The sequence below is a fragment of the Macrobrachium rosenbergii genome, chromosome 41 (assembly GCF_040412425.1).
Source record: "Macrobrachium rosenbergii isolate ZJJX-2024 chromosome 41, ASM4041242v1, whole genome shotgun sequence".
Classification (NCBI taxonomy): Eukaryota; Metazoa; Arthropoda; class Malacostraca; order Decapoda; family Palaemonidae; genus Macrobrachium; species Macrobrachium rosenbergii.
In genome coordinates this window covers 2761448-2779190 of record NC_089781.1, presented here as the reverse complement: position 1 = coordinate 2779190, position 17743 = coordinate 2761448, and the positions used below count along the sequence as shown (strand labels likewise).

General features: G+C 35.1%; 1 protein-coding gene across 7 annotated transcripts in view; it reads left to right on the top strand.

Annotated features, from left to right (window-relative positions):
• Usp16-45 (ubiquitin specific protease 16/45) overlaps positions 1-17743 on the top strand; it is a 363690-nt gene that overhangs the window by 194160 nt on the left and 151787 nt on the right. For 5 of the 7 annotated variants that reach the window (XM_067083791.1, XM_067083794.1, XM_067083789.1 and 2 more), the window contains 3 exons: positions 5449-6076; positions 6485-6629; positions 7072-7158. In XM_067083791.1, coding sequence (XP_066939892.1) covers positions 5449-6076; positions 6485-6629; positions 7072-7158 — 860 coding nt within the window. The remainder of the gene's footprint in view (positions 1-5448; positions 6077-6484; positions 6630-7071; positions 7159-17743) is intronic. The other 2 variants (XM_067083792.1, XM_067083793.1) reach the window with 2 other exon arrangements.

Genomic DNA, 17743 nt, shown 5'->3' with positions numbered 1-17743 from the left:
GAGGGAACATTTCTGAAGAAAGTTAACAATGTCCTCACCTTTTGGATGTCATGCAACTTAGGAAAGGAGGGAGGGTCTGCCTTTTTAATGAGGGCTGCTAAAATAATTCTCAGCCTATGTAGAGAGAGTGGTTTGTTTGTGCTAAGGTGTAGGTAAAATAGGACCATCTGGGATGCTTGCCTTGGCATCTAGGTAAACTTGTAAGTGCTAGAACCCAGCATAATATTTTATATGAAATACCGAGTTTCTTTATCAGAAAAGTAGATTTTCCCTTTAAAAAGTTCCTTATTCTAGGCCAGGAATGATAGGCCAGGAGACAGCGGTAAATGACAATAGGTGTGTGAGTGGTGAAATGTCTCTGTCTAAGAGAACCCAGTATGCTAATCCGAGCTCATGATGTCAAAACAATCAAGAAGACTGCCTTTTGGAGCAGCATATGAGTTGTAGTTATATTGGGCCCATGAATTTAGGGGATGACAGGAATCTGTGAACCTTATTCAGGAACCAGGGAATGGGAAACCTTGCAGAAGCTGACCTTATCAAGGTACTGTACCTAATGCAAAAACTACAGACTTCATATATCAAACATGCCAGTCTGTATGGAAAATGTGGTTAGATTACCTCCACGCTAAGAGCCCAGTTGAAATCTGTTAAAACATTTTACATTTTATTATCTTGTTTTACATTTTAGTATCTTTTGAGGTCAAGCACCTTGCTATTTCAACAGTCCTGGCTTACAAGGTTACTAAGCTCCTCTGAGGACGAACAGCAGCTATGCAATCAAAAATCAGGTTTTGAAGTAGGAAAAACCTATTTTTGGTAGCTGCTCTGAGTCCCCAAACCCACCCACTTTCCTTGACGGAAAGGCATGGGACTGAGGTGAATATTTATCTTGCGCAGACCTAGCGTGTAATGAAGATGGCCGACATATGTTGTCATATCTTTGCGAGTGAGACGTAGTGAGAGCCAAGGCAGTCGTTGTAGGACAGAAGATAGAGCCTTCCTATCCTGAGTCCTTTGTATTCTGTCTCTGTGCCAAAAATCACTATTCTGACAAAGACCGACTATAAGATTATTATTTGTACAGTCAGTCCTCAGTTATTGTTGGACTTGGCTATTGGCGATCCGTTTTATGATGCTTGCCTAGCGCCAGAAATCACCAATTTCTGCTTATTGGCACCGATATATACCTAACAGAGGCGCCGATCTCCAGTTATCAGCGCCAAGAATTGCTGATTTTCGGTTATCACCAATTTTTGCTTATCGTCACACTGTTGGAATGGAACCCCTGCCGATAACCGGGGACTGCCTGTAATTAGTTTGTCTGTCTTATGGAGCCCTGGGGGAACCATGAGAGTGTGGCAGCTGTTGTAGGACAGGAGATAGAACTCTATCTCCTGTCCTACAACAACTGCCTCGGCTCTCACTAGGTCTCACTCGTTACTGATGCTCTTCCCATTACTTAAGTCAATATTTCCTTTTTACAGAATGTTAGGGCCTACAGTTTTTCATTTCACATTGGGTATTGCTCTTGTGTAAGGATTCTGTTTTTCCCTCTCGGCTGGTGATGTCTCTATTGCAGGGCTGGATGGTTGCTGCTTCCGGTGTCTTTGTCTTTGGTAGTGTGGCGTTCTTGCTTGTGTTTCTTGATTCTTGCCTGGGATTAGTCATGTTCTGATGCCACCTTGCTTCTTTTGGTGAAGGTGCTGTGTCTGAGCTTCTTCTACCTAGGCTTGATTCTGTTGTTTAGGTATCTCATTTTTCTTACAATCTTCATGTTGCTGCTTGGAGCAAGGTTCGTGTTCTTTGTGTAATGTTCCTTCCTTCTCTTACTAGGCTCTTGGCATGTGTGATACTACTTCATCCTCATGCTTGATTGGACCAATATTCAGTCCTTGAACTGTAAGGCAAGGGTGGTTGTGGAGAACCCGTGACATCCACTTTTGGTTCTAGTCCTCATCTGTTCAACGAAGTACATCATTCTCCCTGGAAATTGGACTTGTGTTCAGTTGGTCACTAGCTCATGTTTTTTCTGTATGTGGCATTTCATGACATGTTTTGGACTCAGTTCCTATGTCTTTTTCTGCTTATTGTCTTTGATGCACCCCACTTCTTGAGTATTTGCATGTCCTCTGCTTCAGGTTTTGGTGCCCCCTTTGGATCTTTTTGCATCTCACCTGGTTGGGCTTCACAGTATTTTGCATTGGGCCTGAGCTGGCTGGCATAGTCATTTCACATATTCCCTTGAAGGGGAATGCCTCCCTGCATCCTGCTCATGACCTAGTCATCCCTTGGGGTGTCTCTACTTGTGTCCTTGAGCTGCTTTAACACCCTGATTGTTGGTTTTTGCTCTGTCATGAATGATTCTTTCATATTATTCAGTGGCAGCTGCTTAAAATTTTCTTGGCTTCCTGTATGTGATCTTACATTTGCCTTGTTTATCTTGATCCTCCTTGTAACTAACTGCGTAGCTTCTATAGCACGAGTCTTCCTTCACTGAGATCCTTTCTACTTTTGCTGATCTTTTATTCCTAGTTCATGTGTCCTCTTGCTGGTGCTATGGAGTGTTAAGATGGTGGTGCTGATCTCTCTCTAGCTAGCCCAGGTTTTGATATGCATAGCCTTGTTTTTGAGTCTCTCTGTGACTGCTCTCTCCATGTTCCTTAATGATGGTTCCCACTTGCCATTATAACATAATTGCCTTTTCTTTTCCATCATCCAGAGGTGATGATGGCTCTATGTGCTGGATTGGATTTTGTCTGGAAATTAATAAGCATGGCTTCCTTGCTTCTTTGGATCTTGGAACGTAAGTTTGCATTGCTCAATCCTCCAGCTCTCAGGAAGGTTTTTTGCTTCCTTGTCTTGCTTCCAATGGTGGCCATTGAGGCATACTTGGGTTTTTTTTAGAGCTGTCTAGGAATTAGGGTTTATGGTGTCTTTGTTGTCAGGCCTATAAGATCTATTCTTGTCCTTGTCTGCCCTCAGGTCATCACTGGTCCATTGCTACCATGTCTTCTGGCTTCAGTCTTTGGGTATTGGTCCGTCACATAGATCTCAGCTTCTTTGAGAGGGTTGTATTGACCCTCTGACCTACAGTGCTACTCACTAAAGTTTGACCTGGCCCTTTCAATGCTAATAGTGATGCAGGCCCATGCTGTCTCAGTGTTGATCAGTTGCCTCCAGGTACCTTCAAGGGTTTGTTCTGACACCTTTCTTTGGCATGGCTTGGGAGGTTTTGGTTTTTCATTTCCCCTTGAAGAATGTGATACTTTGCTGTGGCCTTCACAGTATTGCCTTTATGTAATATCGTCTCATGTTGGAATGAGGTCTTTAGGGCCTTGGTTTGTGGGAATCGCTTCCTTGCATGGTGGTCTCCCAGATCCTTATTGACCCTGATTCAGTGAACGCCACCGAAGTGATTCCTTTGATTCTATCCATTTCCTATCCTCTCTAGTTCCTGGCAGTTTGATAGTTGTCAGAAGCATGGATAACTCTCTTGTTTTACAGAGCATGGTCATCTGGTTCCGGGAGTTGGTTTGCAGAGACTTGCGTTTTTTATCTATTGCCATTCTTCTTGACTCTCACCATCATGACACCTTGTCAAGCCACTATACAGGCAGTCCCCGCTTACCGACGGCATCGGTTAACGACATTTCTGTGTTATAGCACTTGGCTAGCAATGTCGTTAATTGGATTTTTGGCACCGATCTCGGTTAATGGCACCATTAAGTGGAGATTTCTGCTCTTCGCCAATTTATCGGTTATCAGTGCTCGGCCAGGGACAGAACTCCTGTACTTCTCTTCTAAGGCCTTTCGTGATTAGAGAAAGAAAAGATCAGGTTCTTTACTGGTGGTCGAGTTCCTCACTTGTGTGAAATCTCAGTTGTGTAGATTCAGCTTGCATCGTCCTATCATGGGTTCTTTTATTCATTCCTTCAGTGATCTAAAAAGTCCAGCAGTGTGAGAGGTCTAGCTTGTCCTATTTGCATATTCTTTCAGGTTCTCTGTTTTGTTCTCCACAGCTGGGTTCGGTGGTTTGGATGGTGGTTGTTGTACTCCAGTTTGGGGACAGTCTTGGTATCCTTGCACCTTTTGCTGTTTGGTAGTGTAGACATTTTAGGAGGTTCTGTGTCCCTGAGGTTTGATAACTTCTCATTGCTCCTTTCATATTTGGCTATAGAGGTGAGAATTTCCAACTTGCATGTGCTGACCTCATTCTCAGCCATTGTAATTTCTTCTAGCTTGGGAGAGAGCCACTTCCCCCATCATTTTTGCAATTTTTTGTGATTGCTGCACCAAGTCTCAATTTTTGGATGTAACCCAAGGATGGCTCTCCTTGGTTCCACGTGGTAGCTGCTGTAGTATGGATAGCAGGTCCTCTCCCTGTGGTCTTAATATAATTTATCGAGGATTTGTTGTAGGTACAATGTATAAAATTCTCGTCCGGTTTGGTTTTCAAAAGAATGTTGGTTTGCTCTTGTTCTAGACCCTGTCTTATCTTCTGGCTTCCTCTGGAGGAATGAACTCCTGCATGTTCAAGGACTTCCATGAGTCTTTGATTTGTTTCTTGCTGGTTCCCTCTTGACCTCACAAGTTGATTTTTGGCGTACTATAGAAAAATCACCGTTTTTAAGACTTATGTTCCCATTTGCCCTTGCCCTTGCCTGTTCCAAGCACTTCAGTGCTCATCATATCACATCTTCCAACCTGGTCTCTTATTTGAGTGGTTGGTGTTTCTGGGTAAGCTTCCATGGTTTCATGGTTGCTCATAGTTGAATGTTTCTCAGGGGTCCCTCACCCAGCACAGGAGTAATACCCTTTGTGTTTTAGTCCTTCCTCTTCTCAGCTGTTTAACCTTACCAGAAGATATGCTTTTCTTTTGAAGTACTCACATTTATGGCTCACATGGTTACCATGTATACTATCTTGGGATATATCTTCCATTGCATCCGTTATTTATGGAAGCTACCGGGATATACAAGGATTTCATTTGCTTCACAGCCCATTGGAACTGGATTTTTGCTTCTGGGTATGGTCTTCACAGGCTACTGTGATTGTACCTCCTTCCTATACTGTATTACAATTTTGGCTGCTAATGATTAAAGGGTTTTTGTGTTACGCATATTTTTAAAATGAAAGTTTCCACATCGTCTCATTAGTCATAGTCATCAGTTCCATCCTCCTGCCACTCTTCCAGAGGGTGCTTGGCACAGAAAAATAAGAGATGTTGCAGGCAGGCAATAAACTGCAGGCTGGTCATGTGCACTGAAATCCTTCTTCTTTGAGCCCTTCAAGTCAGTTTAGCTGTGTGTGTCTGTTTTACACAGTATAAGGCTTATTATGAAAAATAGATTTATATAAAAATTTTGTTTTAAATACATTATATTATTACTGTGTAGTTCCTACCTGTATCCTTTTGTATGCTGAAATATAATTTTCTTTTCATAGGGCAAACCTAAAAAAGGTTCACCAGATGATGATGATGCAGTATTTGATTGCTTTGGCCGGTCATCAGGAAATAATCAATTGTCTAAACATCAATTAAAGAAACAAAAAAAAGCAAACAAGAAAGAAAAACGTAATAAAAATGGCCGGGCCAAGGGAGGTTTGGCTCCTCCTTGCATTCGTGCAAACCCAGAAGATAAGGAAGAGGAGAATAAGAATAACAAATTTGAAAGAAGAAGAACAGAAAAGAGTCGCCCAGGAGATGAGGAAGAAAAAACAATCATTTTAGAGGAGAAGCCCAGTGATGGTGGTGTAAGTCTACAACGGGTGGAAAGTTGTAAGTTCAAACAGTTAATGGCAGCAAGAAAGATTAGTAGAAGAGAAATTCAGAGTGATGATGAAGAAAGTGATGACTCAGAAGAGGAAGATGATAGTTCCTTAGTTAATGGAGATGTAAAAAAAGATGAAAATGGGATGGAAAAAGTAGATGAATCAAAAGACCACAAGAAAAATGATCATGAGCAAGAGGAAGAAGAAGAGGAGGTGGATGATGATGGCAACGACGAGAATGATGATGACAAAAAAGGAGATGAAAGTGAAGGAGGTTCCAAAAAGAAAGATTCATCCACAGGTGAGTAATGAAAGATACATTGGAAGAATGGAATATGGATAATTATGGAGAGTGCAGCTTTCTGTTATGTTTTGTAACATTTTAGTTGAGGAAATTTATAGTTTCTATATAATATTTTAACATTTATGCAGTCTGTTTACGAAGGTAAAAGTAGAAGAGAAGGCACTTGAAAATTACATTTTATGCGACATTTTAAGCATGAACTGGAGTATAATTTAGGATTACTTTTTTGCCTCTTCACATGCTTTTTGTAAAAGAATTTTAATTCTAAAGAGATTTTAAAGGTAGCATCATATTTATTACTTTTAAGCTTATAATTTATAGTCTGTACTAATAAGATGAGACAATGTTGACGAGTGGTTCAACATTTTATAGAAACCAGATGTAAAATTGAATTTTTAAAAACAGAAATCAGTGATGCTGATATTGAAGACAACACTGACTCAGAAAGAGTTCGTCATAACTATCACAACACTCGCCAGCCATCTATTGTTGTAGAGCAGTCTGAGAGTGATATCAGAAATTCCAGTGAAGGGATCCCACCTCATCTTAGGTAAGTCATGAATCTAATAAATAAGATAGTCTTACTGGTTTATAGATTATATATAGTACTGTGGAGAAATCTGTTTTTATGACTCATGTGGATGCCTCCAGTAATTTTTGAAAGATTAGTTATTGCTTTCAGTACTGTATTGAGAGTAACCTCAAGATGCTGTTCACCACCTTTGGCAGACTGCAGTATAAGATAAACTTTTTTGTAGAAAACAAATACTGTACTTATCCATAGTGTAGTATACGTGGACTTAGGAATTGTATTGATGGAATTAAAAGTAAATACTGTATTTCTCCATTATACAATTCTGAATGATATAACATGCATATCATATGAGCTGAGATGCAGAACAACACCGTTGTCTTCTCTCATTGGTCCGTGGAAAGTCACAGCAGCATCCCTTGATAAACCAATATTAAACTTTTATTCATATGGTTTTCAGAGAGAATTACATCTACATATTCACCTATAATCTTGTATTTTATAGAAGAAGGCTGCCTCTTAAACCCCGTCGCTCTCTGCTTTCCAGGTAGTAATGATAGCCTGCCCTTATGCATTGTCCTTTGCTTTTAAATGCTTATCCTTTTGAAACTGGAAGAAACTTTATTGCTTTACTATTTTTATTTATCAAAGTATAATTTTTATCATAAGAACCTGCCTTACTATGGTGTGTTTTGCTGTAATGTTATTTTCCCGATATTGACATTCCAGCAAGTTAATTGCTTCAAAATTTAGAGTTTTGCCTACTTTTTGTTTTCATATCTTGATTACATATTTTACTCTGATCTATTATCACTCTAGAAATTGTTTTGTAAATTGGATACCCAGAGAAATATGAGCGTATTCTCACTTTGGAAATGTGCAAAAATGATCTGAATTTTATAACTTTAAGCACCAAGATATTTATATATAGAGCAGCACGGTGTCAGTTGTGAATATGTTTATGCTTGTGAACTTAGAAGAATATGATAGGTCTGATGAACTTGGATGTTCCTACCTCCCCCCCACCCACACACAATTGTTTTATTGACCTACTTTTGTTGGGAAAGCTGTGGTTGGCTGAATATGTTTCCTAAAGGTTGAAAAAGTATGAAAAGTTTATTTTTTGAGAGCCCGACGATGCATATTTTCTCTTTCATCTTTTGCCCATCAAGTGGTAAATTTGTTGTATGTATTAAAAATTATTTCCTAAGATAAAATTTACAAATACTAGGAATACTAAGACGATCTAATATATAGAATTATTTTAGATAAAATTTTTAGAATTTAATGCTTTTGAATAAGGTCAGACATTAAGTAAGTTTTGAATCCTAAGACCATAAGCTCCTTGTTGTGTACTGTATGTACATTAGGGCTACTGTCTGGATGGAAAGTTCAGTTTTCATGTCTCACTATATGAACAAATGTCAGAAATTCTTGAATTAGGAAGTTTGTATGCTTTGCTTAGATTTTATTTTCCTCTCATGACTTGATTGTCTAGAACTTTGGTATGATTGTGTATTTTGTTAGAATTCATTAGAATGTATGCATTTGGATTATTGATATACTGGTTATTTATTAATATGATCGTAGTTTCATTTATGCTTATCAAGAGGATAAGGGCACCCTTTGATGTTAAGATCCAAGTTTTAAAGAGACTCCTAATTCATGTTCATCACTTGAGAGAGAGAGAGAGAGGAGGGAGAATTGTAATTATTTGATGCCTTTACAGTACTCTTTTTCTACAATCGTTGCAACTAAGACATGTATGAAACCTGATGTAAGACAAATTTTATCATTATTGAAAAAACTGCATAACTTCTAAGTCCTGGTTTTGCAGACTTACTCACAATTTGACACTTGATTTGCTGCTGGATAACATTTTGACTTACAGGAAAACTAGGAAAGGAATGTTGAGAGTATACACATGATGCTTTTCATGCAATACAGGTTCTTCTGCAACTGTATAACTATAATTTTATGATTGGTTGGTGTCTCCATTATGATATGTTTGAGAAAGTTCATAATGGAGATTTATTAGCCTGTCAGTAAATTCCGCTCTTAAAAACCTCAGTTTGGTTTGATTAATACATGGTTTAAATAAAACTTTAGTAAAAAGAATTAACCTTAACCTTTCAAAATTGGGGTGAAGTTTACAGGGTTCTTTCAGTTTTAGCTTTTATGCTGTCAATTAGTAAGGCTATTGTTGCCTTTCACTCATGTGGCTCTTGTTTGTAGATTTGATGTTAGCTTTTAATAGACATGCTTTTGGGTTGTATACTACTTTCTATACAGTATTAGCCTAGAATTATTTTGACATCTTTTGTCATCACGGTAGCATTTTTACTATTCAGTCATTTGGTAGATAGCTTGGAAGCTTGTCAGAAATACAGAGCAATTAAAACTAATGTATTTGTTACGAGATCTTTTAAGAAAATATCTTTTGATTTTTATGCAGTCTCACTGACCTGCATAAATTGCATATAGAAAAGTTTGGGATGAGAAGTTTTTTTTGCTATCTTACTGTAGAAATTATTTGTTAAAAGAAAATACCTGACCATAAACAGAATATAGGGGATATTCTGTGCTTAATTGCCATGTTGTAATAGCTTAATGCAATATGATTGGTCATTGTTAGGTGATGAATTCTGGTACATAAGGAAGTTAGTAATTACAAGGAAAATTATATGTAGACATCTTATGTTAGCTGGACATCATATGCCATTGTGAGGTCGTACAAGCCTTCTTCCCATTAATAAAGAAGTGGTTAGATTTAATTTTTATTGGTAAGCCTGTGGTCTGATATTTACAGTTTTGTTTTTGGATGTCACTTGAAATAGTAATGCTTCTTATTACAGTGCTGGAATGATTCTTATTACATTATTGGAAAACTTTGTGGTTCTCCTTGTTTTATGATTTATGCAAAGTTGTTCGAGGAAATTATTGGGTTCTTTATACTAAAGGAATAGTGATTTAGACATCATTGACAATAGTTCCACTCAGTATGTGATTGTGAATGGTGAAATTATTATTTCTCAAAGAGATCTTTGAATCACAGGTAGTAAGAGGACTTGTATTAAGAAAATTGATGTAGGAAGTTTAGATTGATTTTTTTATGTATATTTTCTTTTAAGTGAGAGATATTAATACTGTAGAAGTTAAGTTGCAGTTAGTTTCATTGCTACCTTTGTAATCATATTTATGCCTATATCCATGTCCCAAATAGGGTACAAAATGTTCCCAGGTCCACCAGTCTTGCATACTGGACAAAAGGTAGTTTTAACTCCCAAGCACCATTTTGGTCCTCAGGTATTCCCCTTCACTTATCTTTTTTTCATAAACTTTGAGTACTGTTTAAATAGCTGTTCGCTGCTTCCCCGGATGTTTACTACTTTGCAGAGGACTACTATACCAGTACTTATTTCTAGTTCATTTTACATTTTTTTCATTAATCATCATTTATTTTAGCCCATATTCACAGTTCACTGATTAACTCTTAAACACCTACTGGACGTATCATACGTCGACTAAAATTGTCTGTTGGGTGCCAAGTGGACGTACCATACGTCGACTACAAAAAATTTCAACCTTCGGTCAACTTTAACTCGACCGAAATGGTCGAAAAACGCAATTGTAAGCTAAAACTCTTACATTCTAGTAATATTCAATCATGTACCTTCATTTTGCAACAAATTGGAAGTCTCTAGCACTATATTTCGGTTTATGGTGAATTTTTGAAAAAACTTTTTCTTACGCCCGCTGTAACTCGGCCGAAAAATTTCAGAAATTCTTTCGTCATTTTGTCGTAATTTTTGCACTGTTCTATATTAGCCATTACATAAAGTTTTATATATGAAAATGTGTGCAATTTCATGTACAATACAACAGAAAATAGCTCATGGTTGTAGCTTTTATCAGTTTTGAAATATTTTCATATAAATCAAGATAACTGCCAAAATTTCAACCTTCAGTCAACTTTGACTCGACCGAAATGGTAAAAAAATGCAATTGTAAGCTAAAACTCTTACATTCTAGTAATATTCAATCATTTACCTTCATTTTGCACCAATTGGAAGTCTCTAGCACAATATTTCAATTTATGGTGAATTTTTGAAAAAAACTTTTTCCTTACGTCCGCGCCAGAAATTCTTTCAATCACGTTGTCGTAATGTTTGCACTGTTGTATATTAGTCGTTACATAAAGTTTTATATATGAAAATGTGCGCAATTTCATGTAGAATACAACAGAAAATAACTCATGGTTGTAGCTTTATCAGTTTTGAAATATTTTCATATAAATCACGATAACTGCCAAAATTTCAACCTTTGGTCAACTTTAACTCGACCGAAATGGTAAAAACGCAATTATAAGCTAAAACTCTTACATTCTAGTAATATTCAATCATGTACCTTCATTTTGCAACAAACTGGAAGTCTCTAGCACAATATTTCGATTTATGGTGAATTTCTGAAAAAAACTTTTTCCTTACGCTCTCATGTGCGGTAACTCGGCGAACATCTCAGAAATTCTTTCGTCATGTTGTCGTAATGTTTGCATCGTTTTACATTAGTCGTTACATAAACTTTTATATATGAAAATGTGCGCAATTTCATGTAGAGTACAACAGAAGATAGCGCATGGTTGTAGCTTTTATCAGTTTTGAAATATTTTCACATAAATCATGATAACTGCCAAAATTTCAACCTTCAGTCAAATTTAACTCAATCGAAATGGTAAAAAAACGCTATTGTAAGCTAAAACTCTTACATTCTAGTAATATTCAATCGTTTACCTTCATTTTGCAATAAATTGGAAGTCTCTAGCACAATATTTCGATTTATGGTGAATTTTTGAAAAAACATTTTCCTTACGCTCGCGCGTAACTCGGCCGAACATCTCAGAAATTCTTTCGTCTCGTTGTCGTAATATTTGCACCGTTTTATATTAGTCGTTACATAAAGTTTTATATATGAAAATGTGCGCAATTTCATGTACAATACAACAGAAAATAACTCATGGTTGTAGCTTTTATCAGTTTTGAAATATTTTCATATAAATCACAATAAATAGAAAAAATTCCACTTTCGGTCAACTTTAACTCGACCGAAATGGTCGAAAACTGCAATTGTAAGGTAAAACACTTACAGTCTAGTAATATTCAATCAATTAGCTTCATTTTTCAACAAACGGGAAGTCTCTAGCACAATATTTCGATTTATGGTGAATTTAAAAAAAAAAAACATTTTTTTACGTCCGCGCGTTACGAATTCATGCATCATTTTGTGATAATATTTTCTCTGTGTTGCTTTGATTGTTTTACAATTTGTTATATACCAAAATCATCGCAATTTAGTGTACAATACAACTATAAAAAATTAACTCATTAGCTTTAACCGTTGTGCTTACAGCGCGATTTGTATACAATTATATAAGAGTTTTTTTTTTCGCTGTCATATATTCCAATATTTATATATGATAATGATATTTTTTTTTATTTCTGATGGTTGCATACTAAACTTCAGGCAATGACAAAAAAATGAGCCAAAAATGAACTCTTAATCTTAAAAACTAAGCGTGCTGTGATTTTGTGAAAAAAACTTTTTTTCTGCTTCGGCGCTAACTCACCGAACGCCGCCGGCATACGGGAGACGTTTTTGTAAATAGAGGCTCGGCGTTTAAGGGTTAAAGTTATTTTGGCATCAGTTGAATCACCAGCTTCCAAAGGTACAAATAACTATGAGTAATTAACCATCACACCCAGATGTGACTGAAGGGAGATAGTTTCATAGTGTGTCATGACATCAGTGTCATGCTTACTTTGTCACTGGAATTCCTCATACATGTGTCGAGTGATTTTAAGCTAAACTTGACAAAAAGTTCAACCATCATGCATAGATTCGAATAAAATGAGAGCTTCCTTCTGTCTGTCACTGTCGTAAATGTCGCTGTCACACTTACTTTATCACATCTCTTACAATGCTGAAATAATTTCAATCAGATATTACAGAGGTAGGCCGTCATGCATAAATGTGCAGGAAGGGAGATTATCTTTTTGTCAGTTGGTCTGTCTGTGTGTGTTTCATCCTTTCCTTGTCATTATAACTCCTCATACATTGCTCTCTTGGATGTCTGCGTATGCATACCATGACATCACAACTCTTACAAGGTTACAAGGATTTCAGTCAAACTTGGTGCAAAAGTTGACCATCATGCGTCGTTGTTCATGAAGTGAAGGTTTCTATCTTTTTGTCAATGTCTGTAAGTGTTTCTTTCCTACTTACCTCTTCATTGCATCTCTTAAATGGCTTGAAGGATTTCAGTTCAGTACCCCAGAGATAGACTGTACTGTACAGGTGTGCTAGTAACTAATGTGGAGCCCTTAGGTGGTGAATTAAATTGATTGTTAATAAGAGTCAGGGAAGGTGCAGCCTTGCACTGTCATAAAACCATAGATTTGTAATTGAGAGATATCTTTTCTCTCACATGCTGTTTTTTTTTACTAGTTCACGCAGCAAACTAATCTGACATTCCAATCAAAATGAAAATCTTCACTATGTAAAACTGCACTCTCTAGTCTCTCTCTCTCTCTCTCTCTCTCTCTCTCTCTCTCTCTCTCTCTCTCTCTCTCTCTCTCTCTCTCTCTCTCTCTCTCTCTCTAAAAAAATTTTGAGAGTGAGAAAAGCAAGTGCACTGTAAAAGTGTGTAGTATACGTTAAAGTGATTTTGAGCTAATCAAGAAATGGCTGGAAAGAGAAAACATATCTCTTACTTAAAAATTTGGGGTCTTAGGAGTGCACAAGGCTGCACCTTTCCCTGACTTTGTGTCAGTTTGAATCAGTCAATTAACAGTTACTTTAATTCACCTGCTTGGGAGTCCACAGTACTTACCAAGACTGAAAAACCTTTTAATTTTACTGTATTCCTTCTCTCTTGTAAGAGACTTCTTTAGATTTTTCAAAATGGAGTTTATTGTTTTATTAGATTCCAGTCTACAGTGTGTGGTACACATAGAGATGAGGAGTATTATTGCTGTTTATTTTCCATTCAGTAATATTCATTATGGTAAGTTGAACATATTAGAGGACCAACCAAGGACTTCTAACAATTCCACTTGGGTGTTACAATTTACAATTTATCCACCTAAACAGGAGCCCTAGTAACTGAGTCACATGAAAATAGCAAAGTAAAAGAAAGACAAAATGAAAGTGTAAAAAATAGTAAAAAATAAGAAAATAGAGACCAGCAAAAATTCAATGACAGTACTATGTCACCTGTAAAAATGATACAAGCAAATACTTCAGTTAAACACAAATACAAAAATAAATTAATCTTCAGAACTTGAATTAACACATTCACAGGTAGGTAATGATTGGAATGAAATATACTGAAGTTGCCCGTAGAATGGCTGTGAACTCTATTTACCAGTCTTCTGTAGGAATGAACTCTGTTCACCAGTCTTCTGTAGGAATGAACTTTATTTGAATGGCTAAAGAGTAGAGTTCTGTTATTAATCACTAAAATAATTTCAATTTCACTGGAGTCAGCATCTTAACTACAGAGTTCACTGGTGTTGCATATATGAATAAATATGGTGAATTTGTTAATGCCGCAAATGAACATCCATACAAGATCTAAACAACAAAGGGATATTTAACATACAGTATATCAATTTACAATACTTCTCTCACAGAAATAAACTTTAAAGCAAAGACAAGCTGCATCTAATTTATGTGACACTTTCTTTGAAATCAAATTTAATGTAGCAATGAAATGTAACTCAATCATGACAAAACAAAATTAATTTATTGAACAGAACTGTGATTTCTAATCGTGCATACCATGCATATCTGGAAATCTGTTAGTCAAACATGAAACCATTCATTTCAGGCACATCCCTTAAACTAACCAATACACAGAATTACTTGGCTCACAAAAATATATAGGGCACTCTATCTTATAATGACTCTTGGTTCATTATAACTGATATAAATAATGTTCATTGCTGTTTTAAGTACTTTCTTAGAGATATCATTTGGTGTGTAAGTGCTCATAAGGGATACATGTGTGTGTGAAACAATATTCCTGAAAATATCTGTGTTCCTTTGTATAAATTAATTTAGGGGATTCTGATCAACTTAACACAAAGTTCTATATCTTTTTTTAAATTTTGAATGAATAAGTTTTGACAAGCTAAATGCTGAGTAATCACTAGTCTGGGAGAAAACATATTTATGTGTGCTATCAGTTTGTAACAGAAATCACTCATCTCTAATACTGTTCATGTGCATTCTAGTGTAAGCCCTAGTGTACCATATTCCAGTTAGCATAATTCAGGAATAATAGCGAGGGGTAGTTAAACTCCCTGTGTACTCTAAGATAGAGTGTACACAGGGAGTTTAACTACCCCTCACTATTATTCCTGAATTATGCTAACTGGAATACGATACACTAGGACTTACACTAGAATGCACATGAACTGTATTAGAGATGAGTGATTTCTGTTACAAAGTGATAGTGCACATAAATATGTTTTCTCCCAGACTAGTGATTACTTGGCATTTAGCTTGTCAAAACTTATTCATCCAAAATTTAAACAAAGATATAGAACTTTGTGTTCAGCTGAACAGAACCCCCTAAATTAATTGATGTGAAGGAACATAGATGTTTTCAGGAGTATTGTTTCACACACACATGTATCCCTTATGAGCACTTACACACCAAATGATATCTCTTAATAAAGTACTTTAAACAGCAATGAACATTATTTATATCAGTTATAATGAACCAAGTCATTTTTTGAATGCAGTTGATATCAATTACAATGAATAAACAATAATTTTATTAACAGTTAGCAACAGAGGATGTATCACAACACAGGAATTCCAATAACAGTTCTTAAAAAAGAATTTATCTCTTTTTATGTGATAAACATATACAGGCTCCTAGTGCTTTACTGGATCCTTTAGGACAAACCCTGTGGGCTACTAAGTATCCCAGCCTCATGCTAAGATTCAATTCAGGCTTATATGTGATAAATGGAGATGTATTGAAACTGTTTTTATAGAAAAAGTTATTCATACAAACCCTTTTATTTCAATGAGGACTTTCCTCCAACCCCATGAATTTCACTGCCTCACAAAGTTTACATGAAGGTTGAATTAATTGGCTGAGAAATACATATGTATCTAGGCGGCACATGCAGTTGAAATTACTGTTTGTTTCGCAGATGAAAGACTGGTAACTTGGAACATTTAAGTCGTGCATTTGGAACAGAGATATAGGCATATATGTGATTGGTGCGTTGGGATGAGAAAACTTTTATGTTTTTATAAAGCCAGATATTTTTTAGTATCAGTTCTTGAAGCTTTGCCTTATCAGTGATTGTAGTCAGTTGTATGTTTAATGGCAAGATTTTTATTTCTAATTTTTGTGGTGAGAATAGGCTTTCATTGGCAGCTGGGATGCTTAAATGATTTATATCCTGAAACTTACATATTAAAACCTTTGTGCTGGTTTATTCATGCTGTAATAAGAAATTTACATGGAAAATGTTGTATCCTTTCAGTAAACTCCTACATGACATAATATAAACAGAATTGAGCAGTGTTCCCCTCCCAGATTTTTAACCTCTCTTACCTATGAAAACACTTGTTAATTTTTCTCTAGAGTTCTTATGGTTCCACGGGCACATGGATAAGTTGAATACATTATTTTCTTTGTAACTGGTGTATGAGTGAGGATAGTTCTAAAGAATTGCATAATAATGCCAAATTATTTATACAATGTTAAATTGTAGGCTTTAGCTAAAGAAAAACAATGAACAATTGTTATTTGGAATATTGTTAAATGTAACTACTACAGAAACATTTTGTGAAATCAGCAGAGAATCAGCTGCAATTCTGGAATGCAATTATGAAGCAAAATATATTGAAATAAGTACCGAAATAGTGTGTGTGTGTGTGTATATGTATATGTATATATATATATATATATATATATATATATATATATATATATATATATATATATATATATATGTATATGTATATGTGTGTGTGTGTATATAATATATAATGCCCTCTAACTATATGTATATGCTTGTCACTATGTATGTGTGGCTGTGATGTGTGTGTGTGTGTCACCATAATCACAAGGAGGTCATGTGTGATTATGGTGACATGAGTTCGTTTCTCGATCACATCACAGCCACTTCAATTTCTTGCACTTGGATCTTATGGTTTTGTAGTGACAAGCATATCCAAAAAAGCGTGAAGAATTCGAGTAGTTGAGAGAGCATTGTGGCTATTACAATTACATATGTATCTGGTAAAAGTGACCAGTACCATAATAATCACAAGGAGGTCATATATACATATATATATATACATATATTATGGTGACATGAGTATATATATATATATACATACATACATATATATCATATATATATATATATACAGCCACTATATATACATATATATTATATACATATATATATACATATATATCTTATGGTTTTGTATGATATATATATACATATATATACATATACATATATATAATATATATATATATATTGATATATATACATTGTGGCTATATATATATATATATGTATCTATATAAAATATATATATATATAGATTTTATATATATATATATATATATATATATATATATATATATATATATATATATATATATATATATATATATATATATATATATATATATATTATATATATATATATATATATATATATATATATATATATATATATATATATATATATATATATATATATATACATATATATATATATATATATATATATATATATATATATATATATATATATATATATATATATATATATATATATATATATATATATATATATATATATATATATATATATATATATATATATATATATATATATATATATATATAAACACACACACACGTAAATATGTATGCATATAATTATCATTGCTAACAGTCAAATGTGCGTTGTGGCCTGTTGTAAGAAATAAAAGAAAATACATTTGTTAAGGAAAGCCTTGAGTATTATGTTATTTCAGTTCTTTTTACAACAAATTTTAAATTGTGAACTGCTGTCATGGGTATAAA